The following is a 21,787-nucleotide window of genomic DNA, read 5'->3' on the forward strand; positions in this document are numbered from 1 at the left end:
GATTTTCCAGGTAAGAGTACTGGAGTGGGGTGCCATTACCTTCTCCGAGATGGCTTACACTAGAATGTAAATCCGAGCTCTACAATAAAAGAAGCCGCCACAACTTCCACCATCAGGTCTGCATCCTATCCTTTGTTTCCTACTGGATACATTATGCTTTCTTTTGTTTACTCTTTTTAAAACCATGCTGCTGCTGCTGTTAAGTCGCTTCAGTCATGTCTGACTCTGTGCGACCCCATAGACGGCAGCCCACCAGGCTCTGCCATCCCCGGGATTCTCCAGGCGAGAACACTGGAGTGGGTTGCCATTTCCTTCTCCAATGCATGAAAGTAAAAAGTGAAAGTGAAGTCTCTCAGTCGTGTCCAACTCTTAGTGACCCCATGGACTGCAGCCTACCGGGCTCCTCTGCCCATGGGATTTTCCAGGCAAGAGTACTGGAGTGGGTTGCATTTAAAACCATAAAATATACCAAAAGGTATGTCTAATTTAGATATATAGTTTAAGAAATAATAAATGAATATCTTTCATTTCACAAATTAAGATGCAGAGCAGGGCATTTCTGTACCTTTGAGTCTATGTAGCCCTCCTCAGTTGTGTCCTTCCCTCTGAAAAGTGAAAGTGAAAGTATTAGTCACTCAGTTGTGTCCAGTCTCTGTGACCCTGCAGACTGTAGCTCCTCAGTCCATGGAGTTCTACAGACAAGAATACTGGAGTGGCTTACTGTTCCCTTCTCCAGAGGATCTTCCCAACTTTGGAACTGGGTCTTCTACACTGCAGGCAGATTCTTTACCATCTAAGCCACCAGGGAAGTCCCATCCTTCCCTCTCAGTTCAGTTCAGTTCAGTTCAGTTGCTCAGTCATGTCCAACTCTTTGCGACCCCATGAATCGCAGCATGCCAGGCCTCCCTATCCATCACCAACCCCCGGAGTTCACCCAGACTCACGACCATCAAGTCAGTGATGCCATCCAGCCATCTCATCCTCTGTCATCCCCTTCTCCTTCTGCCCCCAATCCCTCCCAGCATCAGAGTGTTTTCCAATGAGTCAACTCTTCACATGAGGTGGCCAAAGTACTGGAGTTTCAGCTTTAGCATCATTCCTTCCAAAGAAATCCCAGGGCTGATCTCCTTCAGAATGGACTGGTTGGATCTCCTTGCAGTCCAAGGGACTCTCAAGAGTCTTCTCCAACACCACAGTTCAAAAGCATCAATTCTTCAGTGCTCAGCCTTCTTCACAGTCCAACTCTCACATCCATACATGACCACTGGAAAAACCATAGCCTTGACAAGTTGGACCTTTGTTGGCAAAGTAATGTCTCTGCTTTTGAATATGCTATCTAGGTTGGTCATAACTTTCCTTCCAAGGAGTAAGTGTCTTTTAATTTCATGGCTGCAGTCACCATCTGCAGTGATTTTGAAGCCCAAAAAGATAAAGTCTGACACTGTTTCCACTGTTTCCCCATCCATTTCCCATGAAGTGATGGGACCAGATGCCATGATCTTCATTTTCTGAATGTTGAGCTTTAAGCCAACTTTTTCACTCTCCACTTTCACTTTCATCAAGAGGCTTTTGAGTTCTTCTTCACTTTCTGCCATAAGGGTGATGTCATCTGCATATCTGAGGTGATTGATATGTCTCCCGGCAATCTTGATTTCAGCTTGTGCTTCTTCCAGTCCAGCATTTCTCATGATGTACTCTGCATATAAGTTACATAAGCAGGGTTACAATATACAGCCTTGACGTACTCCTTTTCCTATTTGGAACCAGTCTGTTGTTCCATGTCCAGTTCTAACTGTTGCTTCCTGACATGCATACAGATTTCTCAAGAGGCAGGTCAGGTGGTCTGGTATTCCCATCTCTTTAAGAATTTCCCACAGTTTGTTGTGATCCACACAGTCAAGGGCTTTGGCATAGTCAATAAAGCAGAAATAGATGTTTTTCTGGAACTCTCTTGCTTTTTCCATGATCCAGCGGATGTTAGCAATTTGATCTCTGGTTCCTCTGCCTTTTCTAAAACCAGCTTGAACATCAGGAAGTTCACGGTTCACATATTGCTGAAGCCTGGCTTGGAGAATTTTGAGCATTACTTTACTAGCATGTGAGATGAGTGCAATTGTGCAGTAGTTTGAGCATTCTTTGGCATTGCCTTTCTTTGGTATTGGAATGAAAACTGACCTTTTCCAGTCCTGTGGCCACTGCTGAGTTTTCCAAATTTGCTGGCATATTGAGTGCAACTGAATTGAATTCCGTGATAATCATTTTCTTGCTTTTGTTTATGTTTTGCCACATATGCCTCCCTAAATAATGTGTTGTTTAGTTTTGCCTGTATTAATATTTTATGTAAACATAATCAGACAGTTTATATTTTATGCAACTTGCTTTTCAATTCTTAGTGTTCAATCTTTAGTTTTTCACATTTATTGCAGTTGACGTCACATTAGTTCATTCATTTTCCCTGTTCATTCATTTGCTCATCATTTTTTTTATTTGAAAACATCTTTATTTTACTCTTATTCTTGAGTTATAATTTTGAAGGTATGCAATTATTCTCAGTCAATATTTCTTCTTTAAAGGAAATAGTTTACTCTCTTCTGACTTCCACTGGCACTGCTAAGAAGTTTCACTATCAATCTGCTTTTTCTTGTTGGTAGTCATTTTAATCTTTGGTTTCTTTTTAAATCTCTTTATTTTTGCTACAAGGAACTACATTTACTTATTTATTTTTGAGTAAAATTGATGTACAGTATTATATTAGTTTCAGGTGTACTACATAGTGATTCAATAGTTTTATACATTATGGAATGTTCATCTTGATAAATCTTGTTACCATCTGTCACCATATAGAGATGCTATAGTATTTTTGACTATATCCCTTATGCTGTATGTTACATATCTGTGTCTTATTTATATTATAACTAAATTTTTTACCACCTAATCCCCCTCCACTATTTCGCCCATCTCCCCATACCCCACACTTCTGGCAACCACCAGTTTATTCTCTGTATCTATGAGGCTGTTTCTTTTTTGTTAGGTTTCTTGCTTTTTATATTTAATGAATAAATAAAACTGTATGGTGCTTCTCTTTCTCTGTGTGATTTATTTCATTTAGCATAGTACCTTCTAGGTGCAACCATCTTGACACAAACAGCAGAATTCATTCTTTTTTATGTCTGGGTAGTATTCCATTCCCCTTCATGGATCACAGCCCTGCCATGGCAAAGGGGCTTGTATAACTCAATGAAGTTATGAGCAATGCCGTGCAATGCCACCCAAGACAGATGGGTCATAGTGGAGAGTTCTGACCAATAGTGGTCAACTGGAGGAGGGAATGGCAAACCACCTCAGTATTCCTGCTGCAAAAACCCCATGGATAGTGTGAAAAGGCAGAAAGATGAGACGAGAAGATGAGCCCCTAGGTCAGAAGGTATCCAGTATGCTTCTGGGAAATAGCCAGGGCAATTACTAATAGCTCCAGAAAGAATGAAGTGACTGGGCCAAAGCAGAAATTACAGTCAGTTGTGGATGTGTCTCTTGGTGGAAATAAAGTCCAACGCTATAAATAATAATATTACATAGGAACCTGGAATGTTAGGTCCACGAATCAAGATAAATTGGACATAGTCAAGTAGGAGATGGCAAGATTGAACATCATCATCTTAGGAATCAGTGAATTAAAATGGACTGGATGGAGGAATTTAATTCAGACGACCATTATATCTACTACTGTGGGCAAGAATTCCTTAGAAGAAATTGAGTTGCCCTCATAGTCAACAAAAGAGTCTAAAATGCAGTACTTGGGTGCAATCTCAAAAATAATAGAATGATCTTGGTTTGTTTCCAAGCCAAACTGTTCAGCATCACAGTAAGCCTCTTAATGAGGGTGAAAGAAGAGAGTGAAAAAGCTGGCTTGAAATTCAGCATTCAACACACTAAGATATGGCATCCAATCCTATCACTGCATCACAAATAGATGGGGAAAAATTGGAAACAGTGACAGATTTTATTATATTTAGTTTCAAAATCACTGCAGAAGTGACTGCAGCCACAAAATTAACAGACAGTTGCTCTTTGAAATGAAAGCTATGACAAGCCTTTACAGTGTATTAAAAAGCAGAGACATCACTTTGCCAACAAAGGTCCATATAGTCAAAGGTATATTTTTTCCATTAGTCATGTATGGATGTGAGAGTTGGACCATAAACATGGCTGAGTGCCAAAGAATTGATGCTTTCGAATTGTGGTCCTGGAGAAGACTCTTGAGAGTCCTTGGACAGCAAGGAGATCAAACCAGTCAATCCTAAAGGAAAGCAACCCTGAATATTCATTGGAAGGACTGATGCTGAATCTGAAGCGCCAGTCCTTTAGCCACCTGATGTGAAGAGCCAACTCACTGGAAAAGATACTGATTTGGGAAAGACTGAAGGCAACAGGAGAAGGGGATGTGAGAGGATAAGATGGTTAGATAGCATCACCGACTTGATGGACATGAATTTGAGCAAATTCTGGGAGATAGTGAAGAAGAGAGGAGCCTGGCATGCTGCAGTTCATGGGGTTGCAAAGAGTCAGACACGACTTTACTGAACAACAACATATTCCATTGTATATACATGCCATATCTTATTTATCCATTCCTTCATCAGTGACTACATAGGCTGCTTCCATATCTTTGTTAATGTAAATAAAGCTGCAGTGAACATTGGGTGGGTGCATATAGCTTTCTGAATTGATGTTTTATTTTTATTTAGTTAATACCTAAAAGTGAAATTTCTGGGTCATATGATACTTCTGTTTTTAATTTGATGAGAAACTTACATATTTTTTTCCCATTTTGGTTGTGCCATTCTACATTCCCACAAACATTGCACGAGAGTTGCTTTTTCTCCACGTCTTCACTAACACTTGTCATTATTGTCTTTTTAATAACAGCCATTCTGACAGGCATGGGATGATATCTCATAGTGATTTTGATTTTCATTTCCCTGATGTTTAGTGATCTTGAGCATCTTTACATGTGTGTCTATTGGCCATCCATACATCTTATGTGGAAACATGTCTATTTATGTCCTCAGCCAATTTCTTAATAAAGTTTTTTAAAATATAATTTTATTTATATTTGGCTGTGCTGAGTCTTAGTTGCTGTGGTGGCTTTTCCCTAGTTGTGGCAATTGGGAGCTACTCTCTAGTTGCAGTGCCCGGACTACTTACTGTGGTGACTTCTCCTGTTGCAGAGCATGGGCTCTAGGGCACATGGGCTTCAGAGGTTACAACACCTGTGCTTAGTGGTTGTGGCTCCCAGGCTCTCGAGCATGGGCAATAGTTGTGCTGTATGGACTTAATTTGCTCTGCAGCATGCAGGATCTTCCCAGGCCAAAGGTTGAACCAGTGTCTCCTGAATTGGCAGGCCAGTTCTTTACGACTGAGCCACCAGCGTAGCCCCTCAAGTTGTTTTTTGTTACTATTGTATGAGTTCTTTATACATTTTGGATATTAATCCTTTATTGGACATATTTTTGCAAATACCTTCTCCCAATCAGTAGGCTGCCTTTTCATTTTGTTGATGGTTTCTTTCACTATGCAAAAGGTTTTTACTTTTCTGTAGTCCTATTTATGTTTTGCTTTAGTTGCCCTTCCCTGAGGAGACACAGTCACAAAAATATTGCTAATACCAGTGTAAAAGAGCTTACTGCCTATATTTTCTTCTAGAAGTTTAATGGTCTCAGGTCTTATATTTAAGTCTTTAATCCAATTTGAGTTTATTTTTGTATATGCTGTAATATAGTAAGTCTAGTTTCAGTCTTTGGCATGTAGTTGTCGAATTTTCGCAACATCATTTATTGAAGGGACTACCTTTTCCCCATTGTATATTCTTGCCTTCTTTATTGTAGATTAATTGACCAGATAAGTATAGGTTTATTTCTGGGCTCTCTATTCTTTTCCATTGATCCAATGGGCTTTCCTTGAGTTTGTTGAGGTCCCTAGATCTGAAGATTGACATCTTTCTTTAATTGTATTAAGTCTATGACAATAAATATTGAAATATTTCATTTCCTGATTCTTCCAATTATCTTCTTGTGAACTTCAGTCAGATTTCTCATTTAATTCCCCATGTTTCATTTCTCTTTACTTTCATCTCCTATGTCTGTGATGCCTTTCAGGTAATTTTCCCAGATATATCATCAAGCTGACTACTTTTCTTCAACCATGTCTAGTCTCTTAATTACCCTAAACTATTCAGATTCTTTGTTTCCCAATTACTGCTTTTTATTTCTAAAAATTATTTTTCTGATATGTAAAATTTTATGGTAAGCTTTGAATTTCTTATTCTTTGATTTATACATTTAAGCCTCTCTTTTATTTTTCAAACATGTTAAATTTTAGATTCCATATGTGAAAATCTCAATATCTGTGTATTTGTTCTTTTTTTTTTTTTTGATAGATCTGACATTTTAGCATTTTCTTCTTACTGATTTTCACTTATGAGGCTTTTTGCGCTCATTTGGTTAGTAGAATTCTATTGTGAACTCACATCCCTGAGGTAAAAATTTCTCCAGAGTGATGTGGACACTAGTTACCTGAAGACACTATGAGCAAGAGCTACTTTTAAACCAAATTTTCCACCTGTGCTTTGGGGCCCAGCCAAATTTGTATTCGTAGGAGAGATATTTTCTTTCTCACACAAAATCAGGACTCACACGGACACATGCCATCATTGCCCTACAGTAATTCTTTAGCTCACAAAATGAGATGAGAGCATCACTTTTTGTTGGTCCTACCTGTATGTGGAGGTTTCTTATCACCCAACTAGCGCACTTGGGCCCTGACTTTGCCAGCTCTCTCAGACGTTTCTAAGCCATTAGAAGTCTTACTCTAGGCCACTTGGGACTGGCAGACACCTTGAGGGCAAATATCACCCTACAACTGGTTTGCCTGGTGGATCTCTGCTGGGTTGTCATTTCTGATCTTTGAGAAACCTCCTTGTTTTGACACAGGGATGGTTGTGCATCTCTTGGTTTTGTTTTTTTGGTACCATGTCCAGTCTTTTTAAGTGTCCTGTGTTGTGAGGGTTTTCTCTCAATATCTTGTTAATTATAATGCAAAAATGGAGAACTCCTGTCTGATTCTTTTGGATGCCCCCTTCTTTAAGTAATAGTCATTTCATTTACAGTGGCTTCTAGAGTAAGACCACATTATTTATACAAGTTTTGTACAAAGTAAAGCCTTTTTAATGTTTATCAGTTTTAGTGAAAATTCTGCTCTAATACTTGAAGATGTTTAACAATTATTAGAACTGACTCATGCTTACACCTTCACAGCTGCTGTTTTGGGCTCTAAAAGATTTCTTCAAAGCATAGCACATGATCATCTTATGAGCAGGCCAGCAGAAATTTCTAAGTTAATTACAGTTTGGCAGAGTGTATCCAAAACCTCTTATCTGAACAGTGAACCCAATAATTTAATCAGTCTGTGTGTTGATTAATCACGTTCTAATCCATCTGATATCAGCACTGAAAAAGCTCTTCATCTGTTTTTTGTAAAACTTACCTCTGTGAATGCACAGCTGCTGTGAGCTATTGGTATTACTAACTTGAATAGGAGACAAAACACAAAAGATTCTCAAAGCCTGCATGAAGAATTTTAGACTCTTTAAAACAGTCATTCACGACTCTTTAAGCTGACCCAACTCTATGCAGTCTTCCTATATCCTCATTTCCTGTTTCATACCCAGCTTCAGCTTGTGCACTGCGGTTGCTGCTGCTGCTAAGTCACTTCAGTCGTGCCTGACTCTGTGTGACCGGGCAGCCCACCAGGCTCCGGCATCCCTGGGATTCTCCAGGCAAGAATACTGAAGTGGGTTGCCATTTCCTTCTCCAGTGCATGAAAGTGAAAAGTGAAAGTGAAATCGCTCAGTCATGTCCGACTCTTAGCGACCCCATGGACTGTGATCAGACTACCACACAATTGCACTCATCTCACACGCTAGTAAAGTGATGCTTAAAATTCTCCAAGCCAGGCTTCAACAGTACGGGAACCATGAACTTCCAGATATTCAAGCTGATTTTAGAAAAGGCAGAGGAACCAGAGATCAAATTGCCAACATCTGCTGGATCATCACAAAAGCAAGAGAGTTCCAGAAAAACATCTATTTCTCCTTTATTGACTGTGTCAAAGCCTTTCACTGTGTGGATCACAATAAACTGTGGAAAATTCTGAAAGAGATGGGAGTACCAGACCACCTGACCTGCCTCCTGAGAAATCTGTATGCAGGTCAAGAAGCAACAGTTAGAACTGAACATGGAACAACAGGCTGGTTCCAAATACGAAAAGGAGTATGTCAAGGCTGTGTATTGAAACCCTGCTTATTTAACTTCTATGCAGAGTACATCATGAGAAACACTGGGCTGCATGAAGCATAAGCTGGAATCAAGATTTCTGGGAGAAATATCAATAACCTCAGATAACGCAGATGACTCCTCCCTTATGGCAGAAATTGAAGAGGAACTAAAGAGCCTCTTGATGAAAGTGAAAGAGGAGAGTGAAAAAGCTGGCTTAAAGCTCAACATTCAGAAAACAAAGATCATGGCATCCGGATCCATCACTTCATGGCAGATAGATGGAGAAACATTGGAAACAGTGGCAGACTTTATTTTTGGGGGCTCCAAAATCACTGCAGATGGTGATTGCAGCCATGAAATTAAAAGAAGCTTACTCCTTGGAAGGAAAGTTATGACCAACCTAGATAGCATATTAAAAAGCAGAGACATTACTTTGCCAACAAAGTTCCATTTAGTCAAGGCTATAATTTTTCCAGTAGTCATGTATGAATGAGAAGACTTTTGAGAGTCCCTTAAACTGCAAGGAGATCCAACCAGTCCATCCTAAAGGAAATCAGTCCTGAATATTCATTGGAAAGAGTGATGTTGAAGCTTAAACTCAAATACTTTGGCCACCTGATGCAAAGCGCTGACTCATTTGAAAGGACGCTGATGCTGGGAAAGATTGAAGGCAGGAGGAGAAGGGGATGACAAAGGATGAAGTGGCTGGATGGCATCACTAGCTCAATGACCGTGAGTTTGAGTAAACTCTGGGAGTTGTTGATAGACAGGGAGGCCTGGCATGCTGCAGTCCATGGGTTCACAAAGAGTCGGACACGACTGAGCCAGTGAACTGAACTGAACTGAAGTAAGTGTTAGTCACTTAGTCATGCCCGACTTTTTGCGACTCCATGGATTCTAGCCCAGTAGGCTCCTCTGTCCATAAGATTTTACAGGCAAGGATACTGGAGTGGGTCACCATTTCCTTCTCCAGGGGATCCTCCCAACCCAGGGATTGAACCTCAGTGTCCCGCACTGTGGGCAGATTCTTTACTGACTGAGCTACAAGAGAAGCCCTGAGCATGTATGTGAATCTTAATCAATTCTACTGTGCCATGTGTGTAAGTCGCTTCAGTTGCGTCCAACTCTTCGTGACTGTGTTTACTGTAGTCTGCCAGGCTCCTTTGTCTGTGGGATCGTCCAGGCAAGAATACTGAAGTGGGTTGCCATGCCCTCATCCAGGGAATCTTCCTGACCCAGGGATCAAACCTGAGTCTCTTATGTCTCCTGCATTGGTAGGTGGTTTCTTTACCACTAGCGCCACCTGAGGAGCCCTCCATCTTACTGGATAAAGTTAACTATACAAACAGGGACTCTCAGACCCAAGTGAAACACATCAGAGTCTCTGCCACCATGGTTGGTCGACCTGAGAGTTTACCAGTTTGGGGGAGAGACTATACGTACAACTTATAACCTAAGTCCTGTCACAGACTTGTGTTCTGTCATTAGAACTGAGATAGAAGAAGCCATCTGTAGGAAAGAAAAAGAATGAACAGATATACAAATTGAAGCAGAGAAGAGACAGAGAGTCAATTCCTAACTGAATATCCTTTCTGGCATTATGTGATATATTCCTTTTCTTTAAAGCACACATGCCACATCCCACTTTTAAAATATAAGTTAAGTCAATTTATATTTCTTGCAACTAAAGTCAGTAGTTCGGAGAAGGCAATGGCACCCCACTCCAGTACTCTTGCCTGGAAAATCCCATGGATGGAGGAGCCTTTTGGGCTGCAGTCCATGGGGTCGCTGGGAGTCGGACACGACTGAGCGACTTCACTTTCACTTTTCACTTTCATGCATTGGAGAAGGAAATGGCAACCCACTCCAGTGTTCTTGACTGGAGAATCCCAGGGATGGGGGAGCCTTGTGGGCTGCCATCTATGGGGTCGCACAGAGTCGGACATGACTGAAGTGACTTAGCAGCAGCAAAGTCAGTCCTAATTATTATCATATACATAAACATTAAATCACTAATAATTTTATTACTCATATAACATAAATACAGCTAGATTCTAGTCTCATTTCTAATGCTCACTAGAACTGTGTAACAGTGGGCAAGTCACTTTAATTTCTCTAAGCCCTGACTGTAGCATTAACTGCATGGTGATAGAGTTGCAAAGATCAAATAAATGACCTATGTGAAATATCTGTGCTATAAAAGTCTAAACTATTATTGTTTCTGCATTTTCAACACCACTATTTCTCTGATAAATTGTTTTGTGTTTTTAGGAAAACATTGTTGATCTTGTTTACTGTGTTTAACCATGTGGATAGACAGATTCAAAGTTCCTGATGACAAATGGGTATATGTCACTAATTCAGGTTTTGAGTGCTTTGTACAAGATACTAGGATGGAAAATTGACGTATTAAAAACAAATTCTCATCCTATTCATGTCACTCATCCAAAACAACAAAATGGAAATTATTCTGACCATTATAAAGTTTATTTCAGGGACTAATCAAATATTAATAAACTAAGTTCATGAAGAAAATAAAATGTTAGAGAATTCTTTCATAATAGTGAAGTTGCACTGGAAACTGGGCCACTGTTGAATTTTATTTTATGTTTTGCTATTCCCAGGGTAGCAGTATGCCAGATTTATAATGATGGAATCATATTATGTAACAGGATGTTTGTCATTAGATTTATCTATAAAGTGAGTCTATGCTTTATGGAATAATGTATAGTTAAATCCCACTTGTATAGAAAGTGATAGATATACTTTAAAGGACATTTTTTTCCTGTAGTGCATGACATTTTTGAAATTCTAACTATTACAACCAAATAAAACTTTTTTGGATTAAAAAACAACCAATTCACAGCAGACTCTTGGAAATTAAAAAAGAATAAATATACCTAAGATTTATGTTACAGGTTTCTAGGTAAACCAATAAAGTTTTATCAATAGCTTATAACAATATTCACTATGCTATCAAAAAATTCATTAAGCAAACTTCTTATTCTACCATGTGTTTCTGCAGTTCAGGAATAAATCTTCTTTAAAATTACATATTATGAATGTTTGTAGAAAGCCTCTGTTGCTCCTCCACCCCCTAATTTCCCCCCCAACTTACTCCAAAAAGTAATAGTGGTAATTGTTTTAAGTTATTCTCTGAGTTACTTTTTATATTTCATCACAGAAGCATGTTTTAGGTATCATAGTATATATATATATTTTATATCTTGCTTTTTTCACTTAACATATTTTTAAAAATTCATTTGTTGTAGTATGATAGCTGCAGTTCACTCTGCAACTTTTGTTTTTCATTTTAATCTACCATTTTTGGATGCCAATTCTTTTAGTTTTTACCAAATCATCTCTGAAAAGTTTCCTTTTCAATTTCATTGAGTCCATTGTGATTATCTTACTCCAGCAGTAACCATGGAAACAGCATAGTTTTTTTTTTTAAGCATAAGAAAGGTCAAGTAAATGATCTTAAGCAAACAAATATAATCAGCCTGTTTACCATTTAAATCTCCTTACTAGTACTGAAAAATCACTATCATCACTCTGAATATTAAGAGGTCACTAGCACTCCATTTTATAATGGTAATTACAGTATCACATGAAGCAGAGATATCACCTAATGCTATCTTATCAATAAATATCAATTTTTTAAAAAAATTGAATATTTCTAATAGGCCAAACACAAGAACTATGGTAATTCATCTTTTTTTTTCTTTTTTATAGAAAATAAACTTTTATCTGTTTTATTTTTGAATAAAGTGAAAAGAAAGTGAAGTTGCTCAGTCGTGTCTGACTCTTTGCAACCCCAAGGACTATAGCCCACCAGGCTCCTCCATCCATGAGATTCTCCAGGCAAGAGTACTGGAGAGGGTTGCCATTTCCTTCTCCAGGGGATCTTCCCAACCCAGGGATTGAACCTGGGTCTCCCATGTTGTAAGCAGACGTTTAACTGACTGAACCACCAGGGAAATCATAAGTGCTTCGCTGGTCGTATGGAGATACCCCATGTCCAAGGTCAGAGAAACCCCAGTAAGATGGTAGGCACTGGAGCAGCTGTGAGGAGATACCTCATGTCCAAGGGCAAAGGAGAAGCCCCAACAGGATGACAGGAGGGGCGAATTCACGTTTAGAATCAAACCCCATTCCCACCAGAGATGCTCAGAGGGCTCAAACAAACCTTGTGCACACCAGGACCTAGGGACCCCACGGAGACCGAGACAGAACTGTGTTTGAGCATCTCCTGTGGAGGTACAGGTCAGCAGTGGTCTGCCACAGGGATAGGGGCTCAGACTGTGGGTATGGCATAAGTCCTCTTGGAGGAGGTCGCCATTAACCCCATCATAGAGGTACCAGAACTTACATAGGACTGGGGAAAGGATTCTTGGAGGGCACAACAGAACCTTGTGTACCAGGACCCAGGAGAAAGGGACAGTGACCCCACAGGAGACTTGCCTGTGGGTGTTCAGGAGTCTCTGGGGAAGGCGTGGGTCAGTGGTGGCCTGCTGCAGGGTTGGGGGCAAGGACTGTAGCAGTACATGCGTGGGATCCTTTGAGGAAGGTCACCATTATCTTCAGTACCTCCACCATAGTTTGGCCCCAGGTCAATAGCACAGAGGGAACACAGCTCCACCCATCAACGGCCCTGCTCATCAAAACAAGAACCAGAATGCCCCTCAGTCAGTCTATCCCATCAGGAAGCTTTCATAAGCCTCTTATCCTTCTCCATCAGGGGGCAGACAGACTGAAAGCCACAATCACAGAAAACCAACCAATATAATCACATGGACCACAACCTTGTCTAACTCACTGAAACTATGACCCATGCCATGTAGGGCCACCCAAGGCAGATGGTTCATGGTGGAGAGTTCTGACAAAATGTGGTCCACTGGAGAAGGGAATGGCAAACCACTTCAGTATTCCTGCCTTGAGAACCCCATGAACAGTATGAAAAGGCAAAAAGATAGGACACTGAAAGATGAACTCCCCAGGTTGTTAGGTGCCCAATATGCTACTGGAGATCAGTGGAGGAACAACTCCAGAAAGAATGAAGAGACGGAGCCAAAGCAAAAACATCATCCAGTTGTGCATGTGTCTGGTAATAGAAATAAGGTCTGATGCTGTAAAGAGCAATATTGCAAGGGAACTGGAATGTTAGGTCCATGAATCAAGGCAAATTGGAGGTGGTCAAAAGGAGATGGCAAGAGTGAACATAGACATTTTAGGAATCAGCGAACTAAAATGGACTGGAATGGGTGAATTTAACTCAGATGACCATTATATCTACTATTGTGGGCAAGAATCCCTTAGAAGAAATGGAATAGCCATCATAGTCAACAAAAGAGTCCAAAATGCAGTACTTGGGTGCAGTCTCAAAAACAACAGAATGATCTCTGTTTGTTTCCAAAGCAAACCATTCAATATCACAGTAATCCAAGCCTATGCCCTGACCAGTAATGCTGAAGAAGCTGAGGTTGAACGGTTCTATGAAGACCTACAAGACCTTCTAGAACTAACACCCAAAAAAGATGTTCTCTTCATTATAGGGGTCAGGAATGCAAAGGTAAGAAGTCAAGAGCTGCCTGGAGTAACAGGCAAATTTGACCTTGGAGTACAGAATGAAGCAGGAGAAAAGCCAATAGAGTTCTGCCAAGAAAATGCACTGGTCATAGCAAACACCCTCTTCCAACAACACAAGAGAAGACTCTACACATGGACATCACCAGATGGCCAACACTGAAATCGGATTGATGATATTCTTTGCAGACAAAGATGGAGAAGCTCTATACAGTCAGCAAAAACAAGACCGGGAGCTGACTGTGGCTCAGATCATGAACTCCTTATTGCCAAATTCAAACTTAAGTTGAAGAAAGTAGGCAAAACCACTAGACCATTCAGGTATGACCTAAATCAAATCCCTAATGATTATACAGTGGAAATGAGAAATAGATTGAAGGGACTAGATCTTATAGACAGAGTGCCTGATGAAGTATGGACGGAGGTTCGTGACATTGTACAGGAGACAGGGAGCAACACCATCCACAAGAAAAATAAATGCAAAAAAGCAAAATGGCTGTCTGAGGAGGCCTTAAAAATAACTATGAAAAGAAGAGAAGCCAGAAACAAAGGAGAAAAGGAAAGATATACCCATTTGAATCCAGAGTTCCAAAGAATAGCAAGGAGAGATAAGAAAGCCTTCCTCAATGATCAGTGCAAAGAAATAGAGGAAAACAATAGAACGGGAAAGACTAATGATCTCTTCAACAAAACTAGAGATACCAAGGGAACATTTCATGCAAAGACAGGCTCAATAAAGGACAGAAATGGTATGGACCTAAGAGAAGCAGAAGATATTAAAAAAGAGGTGTTAAAAATATACAAAACCAATACAATATTGTGAAGTTAAAAAATAAAGAAAAATTAAAAAAAAAAAAAAAGAATACACAGAACTGTACAAAAAAGATCTTCATGACCCAGATAATCACGATGGTGTGCTCACTGACCTAGAGCCAGACATCCTGGAATGTGAAGTCAAGTGGGCCTTAGGAAGCATCACTACCAACAAAGCTAGTGGAGGTGATGGAATTCCAGTTGAGCTATTTCAGATTCTAAAAGATGATGCTGTGAAAGTGCTGTCAATATGCCAGCAAATTTGGAAAACTCAGCAGTGGTCACAGATCTGGAAAAGGTCAGTTTTCATTCCAATCCCAAAGAAAGGCAATGACAAAGAAGGCTCAAACTACTGCACAATTGCACTCATCTCACACACTAGCAAAGTAATGCTCAAAATTCTCCAAGCCAGGCTTCAACAGTATGGGAACTGTGAAATTCCAGATGGTCAAGCTGGATTTCGAAAAGGGAGAGGAACCAGAAATCAAATTTCCAACATCCATTGGATCATCAAAAAAGCAAGGGAGTTCCAGAAAAATATCTATTTCTGCTTTATTGACTATACCAAAACCTTTGATTGTGTGGATCACAATAAATTGTGGAAAATTCTGAAAGAGATGGGAATACCAAACCACCTGACCTGCCTCTTGAGAAATCTGTATGCAGATCAGGAAGCAACAGTTAAGACTGGACATGGAACAACAGACTCGTTCCAAATAGGAAAAGGAGTATGTCAAGGCTGTGTATTGTCCCCCTGCTTATTTAATTTATATGCAGAGTTCATCATGAGAAACGCTGGGCTGGATGAAGCAGAAGCTGGAATCAAGATTTCCGGGAGAAATATCAGTAACCTCAGATATGCAGATGACTCCACCCTTATGGCAGAAATTGAAGAAGAACTAAAGAGGCTCTTGATAAAAGTGAAAGAGGAGAGTGAAAAAGTTGGCTTAAAGCTCAACATCCAAAAAACAAAGATCATGGCATCCAGACCCATCACTTCATGGCAAATAGATGGGGAAACAGTGGAAACAGTGTCAGACTTTATTTTTTGGGGCTCCAAAATCACTGCAGATGGTGACTGGAGCCCTGAAATTAAAAGACGCTTACTCCTTGGAAGGAAAGTTATGACCAACCTAGATAGCATATTCAAAAGCAGAGACATTACTTTGCCAACAAAGGTGTGTCTAGTCAAGGCTATGGTTTTTCCAATAGTCATGTATGGATGTAAGAGTTGGACTGTAAAGAAAGCTGAGCGCCAAGGAATTGATGCTTTTGAACTGTGATGTTGAAGAAGAGTGAGAGTCCCTTGGACTGCAAGGAGATCCAACCAGTCCATCCTAAAAGAAATCAGTCCTGAATCTTCATTGGAAGGACTGATGTTGAAGCTAAAACTCCAATACTTTGGCCACCTAATGTGAAGAGCTGACTCATTTGAAAATACCCTGATGTCAGGAAAGATTGAAGATGAGAGGAGAAGGGGACAACAGAGGATGAGATGGTTGGATGGCATCACCGACTCAATGGACATGAGTTTGAGTAATCTGTGGGTGTTGGTGATGGACAGAGAGGTCTGGCGTGCTGCAGTCCATGGGATTGCAAAGAGTTGGACACAACTGAGCAACTAAACTGAACTGAACTGATTTTTTAATATGTTTATTTTGTTTTGTTAACTCCATTGCAATGCTAATATGATTTATCTATTAAATATTAAAGCAAAATATTATCTTATTAAATAATACATTCTAGTATTCCCAGGTCAAATGCTTTAGTTAGTTATTGCCCAATTATTGAAGCTCTAACTCTAATCAGATAACTACGGATTATTGATTGTATCCAAGTTTTCATTCATCTTTCATTTAATTCAAAAAGTCTGAATCTCCAGTCAGTGGAGAAGGTTTTCGACAAAGCAATGGCATATATGACTGCATTTGCAAAACAAAATCTAAAATAAAGTTTATGTTACTGATTTATCATTGGGTTTCCATATTGGAATTTTGGCACTTTAGATGAATTTGAAATATTCATATACTGAATTTTTAAATTGCTGTGATGGTAACAATTGATTCATGGATAGTTGAGTTCTACACAATAGATGGCTGTAATTGGGGCAGTTATTAAGGATCTTCTGTGCTTGAGTTAAGGAAAGAGAAAACTGATCGATTTAGAGGAGCACTATCGTTGTTCAGTCATAAGTTATTCTTATGTGTGTGCTAACTTGCTTCAGTTATGTCTGACTCTTTGCAACCCTATGGACTGTAGCCATCTGGGCTCCTCTGTCCATAGCATTCTCCAGGCAAGAATATTGGAGTGGGTTGCCATTCCATTCTCCAGGGAAATTTTCCCAACCCGGGTATTGAACCCATGTCTGTTGTATCTCCTGCATTGGCAGGCGAGTTCTTTACTTCTAGCGCCACCTAGGCAAGCTGCTAAGTCATAAATCAACATAAAGGAATAAACAACACGTGTCATGAAGTAGAGAAAATTTCCCTTTGATTTGCCTTGTACTTCCTGTTGATTCTTGGTTAAGGAAATCATTGATAATCCTCAAATGGTATATTACAGTTTAACATTGGTTTATAGAAGAGGAAAATGAAACGACTCCAATATTAACAATAAATTCAACCCATAGTACACAAATTCTCTAATGAAGAATTTGAGGTTTTAAGGTATCACTGAGGCAGGATATTTGAAGAAAAAAGCATTTGCTTAACTGTCATTAAATGTCACAGTTTATTGATCCTTTTGGCTGTTTTGAGTTTCTGGCAAAATTGTCATTAGGAAGAATCCTGTAAAATAGCATATGGCTTAAAATTTCTGGGCTATTGAGTTTTTCCGTTCTCAGTACAGCTGTTATTCTTCTATTCATGTCTTTTTATTTTATTATATAAAAAAATCTCTGCACAGTCTGTGAAGATGTGAGCACAGCCTAGGCACAAATAAATACAAGAGGCAACTATAGCTGGTTTAGGTCTTGATAGGAAGAAATCATCTTCTTATCAGGACCTTACCCAAAGAAATCTCTTAGGAATTCTTATCCACTTGAACTGGAAAAGCATAAGAGTTAGTTTATATATGAATGAGCTTATTCTATTTGGATCTTAGAGATCTGATAAATCCAGCAATTTAAGCTCAATGGTCAAGAAGGTCTTAGAAGTTACAGGGTGGTCAAGTTCAAGTATGCTTTGTGTCATTGAAGCTCTGCGGTAGGCTAGGATGGGGAGAAGTGGAGTATTAAGCAAACTACATCACTGCCTGCAGGTATGAAGATGTAGCCATAGTGTCGGGTAGGGGACTCTTTTCAGAGAAAGTGTCTCTGAGGGATCAGGGTAAGCAAGTAAATGGACTAGAGTGTGTGTGTGCAGGCTAAGTCGCTTCAGTAGTGTCTGACTCTGCGATATTGTGGACTGTAGCCCCCCAGGCTCTTCTGTCTATGGGATTCTCCAAGCAAGAATATTAGAGTGGATTACCATTCCCTCCTCCAGGGAATCTTCCTATTTAAGCCACAAATGAATGAGTTCCTGAATGTAAGTCCAAGCCCATTTGTTCACCAACAGAATAAGGCCAACAATGAATACCTTATAGTTCCCATGCCTCAGGACAAGCCCTATTCTAGGGCCTAGGGTTTTAGTCTGGGTTCCTTCTTAAAACATTATTTGAAACAACAAGAATCTACTGCATAGAAACCATTTTGTAATAATCTATAATGTAAAAAAATCTGAAAAAAATAGACACACTGTGCATGCATACTCGGTTGTGTCCAACTCTTTACAACCCCATGGACCATCCCAGGCTATGTTGTCCACGGAATTTTCCAAACAATAATACTGGAGTAGGTTGCCTTTTCCTACTTGAGGGGACTCTTCATGACCCAGGGATAAAACCCATGTTTCCTGTGACTTCTGCATTGGCAGGAGGATTCTTTACCATTGCACCACCTGGGAAGGTCTCACACACACGAAAGAATCATTTTGCCCTACACTTAGAGCTAACCCAGCATTATAAATCAGCTGTACTTCAATGGAAAAAAATTATTTGAACACATTAAAAGCTAGGCTAGAAGCTGGTTATATAATAGTAAACAGGATAAAGTTCCTTCCTTTCAAGTTTACACTCTACTGGAATGTACTGACAAAAATATAGACAATACAAATATAGAGTATTAAGAGTACCAATTGGGAAAGTTATGTACTGTGACGATGGTGTGAATAAGATCAGATTAAGTGATGGTGTTGGAGAGATCAGAAAGGATTCCTAAATAGACTGAAGTCTAAGCTAAGTCCTAAAGAATGGGCAGGGGCAGCAAGTCTAAAGCATGAGTCAGTTTTGTTGAATAAGCAGAAAGTGCCACTTCCAGATGCAGGGGTTCAGAATTAACCTCCCCAAAATGTGTCACTTTTACATGAACGTTATTTTGAGCTAAAAGAAGTCAAGATGCTTCAGCTTCAAGAGAAATCATTGCCCTCCCTTAACTACATAGAATAATTTAAATTGGGAATTTTTCCCAGAAAGGAGTTACTTACCTAAAGTGACCCTGTCTATACAACAAAGCAAGCATCTGCTTACCAAATATTTACTCTTCTTATTGACCTATAATGACCCTTCTGTTCTTGGAAGCCCTGTACCCCCATTCCTTTCCTTAACTCTGAATGGCGTGTATATTTCATTTAACTTTTCTGTCTCTGAACCTCTCATGTATGTGGCGACTCTGACGCTCTCACGTATGTGGAATTCCTGCATATATGAAGTGAATTTCATTTTCTCCTGTTAGTCTATCTCATGTCAATTTAATTCTTCGACTAGTCTGAAAAATCTAGAAGCATAGAGGAAAGATTTTTCCTCCTTAACGCAAACCAATAAATTATAAGACAGTCATTTAAAACATGTGGTCTTTCATTTGTGGAACTACCCAGGGCTAGGGAACATGACTTGATAAACTGAATATGAACTCTTGTCCTGAATATATTTGCCTCCTTGGTCGAATTCTCCTGTGCTGAGCACAGCCTGTGACCTAGATTGGCCTTATCAAGGTTACGAAAAATTAGAGTAGAGGAGATAGCAGAGGAAAGGAGGAGCTCAAAGCTTAAAATTATGGCTCTTGAAAATTGAAATATGAGAGAAAATCAGCCTGATTTGAATGAAACGTTTCTAGAATTGTCCTCTCAGACCACGACAGCCTGATTTGAATGAAACATTTCTAGAATTGTCCTCTCAGACCACGACAGCCTGAGAGTCCCTACCTGGATGAGCTGCACAGAAGGTACCTGCAGAGATACACTCCACACATTTAAGCATTTGCCAAGAAAGAAATTGGACTCACTAGGCATGAGCTTCCTGGAGTGACTCTACATGTCATTTTACCCGTTAAGATTGTGTAACATGGTTTCACAACAGCAAATCAAAGTAAGGCTGCTGACGTTCCTACAGTTACAATAGAAGTGAAATAGCTTAATTAGTAAAACATTAACTGGCAGGATTCCTATAAGTAAAAACGTACATATTTAAGGCGGCTTATTGTAACATTTATACCATTTATTTTATAATATACTAATTCAAATGTAAAAGTGAATGTAAATTGCCAGAAATTAACATGCAATGTGTAGAAAAGTCCTTTTATCCTCTGCAACTGTAGCATTTGGCAGATTCAGGAATAAATAATCTTTTGTGGCAAGGGTATGCCTTATCAAACATATGCAGATCAGCACTAATTAATGCTAATTAAGGTTTCCTGTCTATCTAGTTGGAAAAACGTCCAAATGTTATGAAATCCAGTTAGTATGCCTATTACGCTAATTGTTTTATATGGGGTGGTTCTTAATTAAAATATGTAAATTGACCTTAATTGCTATATACTAATGGGGGTTCATGTTATCTCACTAAAAGTGACAAGATGGTGAGGAGGGGTACTTAAATGACTAATTCTGATAAATCCTTAACTAAATGACCTTTACTCAAAATTAATTTTAATTGGAAGTTGGCTAAAGAAACATTTTTCTTCTTTGTTTCATTTTAGTTTTTTGTAATGTAAGAATGTTCCTCTTCTTTGTTAATACAGCTTTAGAAGCAGTTATGGATTGTTAATTACACTTAACAAGCAAGTTAATTTGACTGTTTACTGTTTATAGTTATCAGGAAGTTATTGATATCCTCATTTCAGTTTTGGGAAAAACTGGTTCTTACTGAATGTAAATTTATAGTTAGAATCATATAGGTAAGTCAACCTAGTTTGTTAGAATGTGTTTTCAAGTTTGGTGAGTCAATGGTGCTAATATATACTCTCGCTGATTTATATTGAAATTACTTTCTGGAAAAAAAAATTTTCTTTGCAAACATTAACTCTTATTTGAGTTAAAATCTCACTAATGATACTTAGATTAAATAGACTGAAATAAGATTTTGACATTTTACTTGATGTGTTTTTATTTATTATTTAATTGCAAACAAATTAAAATGTATATGCCACAAACCAGTATAAATGAATTTATATATTTTTTCCACCATCCTAACCTTTCAATTATAGGAAGTAATTTAAATAAAGCTAACAAATATTATATTTTACTTTTTCATTAAGTAGTTTATGTTCAGCTGTAATTTAAAATATATTAAAAATGTGAGACAGGACTTGGTAGAATGCTGTCATATGGAAATGAGCATAGAATGAAGATAACAGTTTTTCTTTGTAGAAAGGAGACCTAATATCTTTACTCTTTCAACAGGATATAGTGACAAATGTTTCACCCAGAATCATCCGGGGGACCACCTCTGGCCCCATGTATGGCCCTGGACAAAGCTCTTTCCTGAATATTGAGCTCATCAGTGAAAAAACGGCTGCATATTGGTGTCAAAGTGTCACTGAACTAAAAGCCGACTTTCCAGACAATGTAAGTGTGATTTAACGCCTAAAACAAAAGAATTGGCATAAGTTGGTGAATGTTTATTTAAACATCCAATTCGTAGGCTTATAAATATTAATGTGTATAATATATTTTATTAAAGAATCTGCCAGTTGCTTTGCTGATGCATAGAAAGATAAAAAAGAAAGAAATGCTAAAGAACTC

The 21,787-nt window shown here is 39.0% G+C and overlaps 1 protein-coding gene across 1 annotated transcript in view; it reads left to right on the top strand.

Annotated features, from left to right (window-relative positions):
* Positions 1-21,787, top strand: part of DPYD (dihydropyrimidine dehydrogenase) — a 922,445-nt gene that overhangs the window by 505,088 nt on the left and 395,570 nt on the right. The window contains 1 exon segment of the mRNA NM_174041.2: positions 21,446-21,610. Coding sequence (NP_776466.1) covers positions 21,446-21,610 — 165 coding nt within the window.

The sequence above is a fragment of the Bos taurus genome, chromosome 3 (genome assembly GCF_002263795.3).
Source record: "Bos taurus isolate L1 Dominette 01449 registration number 42190680 breed Hereford chromosome 3, ARS-UCD2.0, whole genome shotgun sequence".
Taxonomy (NCBI): Eukaryota; Metazoa; Chordata; class Mammalia; order Artiodactyla; family Bovidae; genus Bos; species Bos taurus.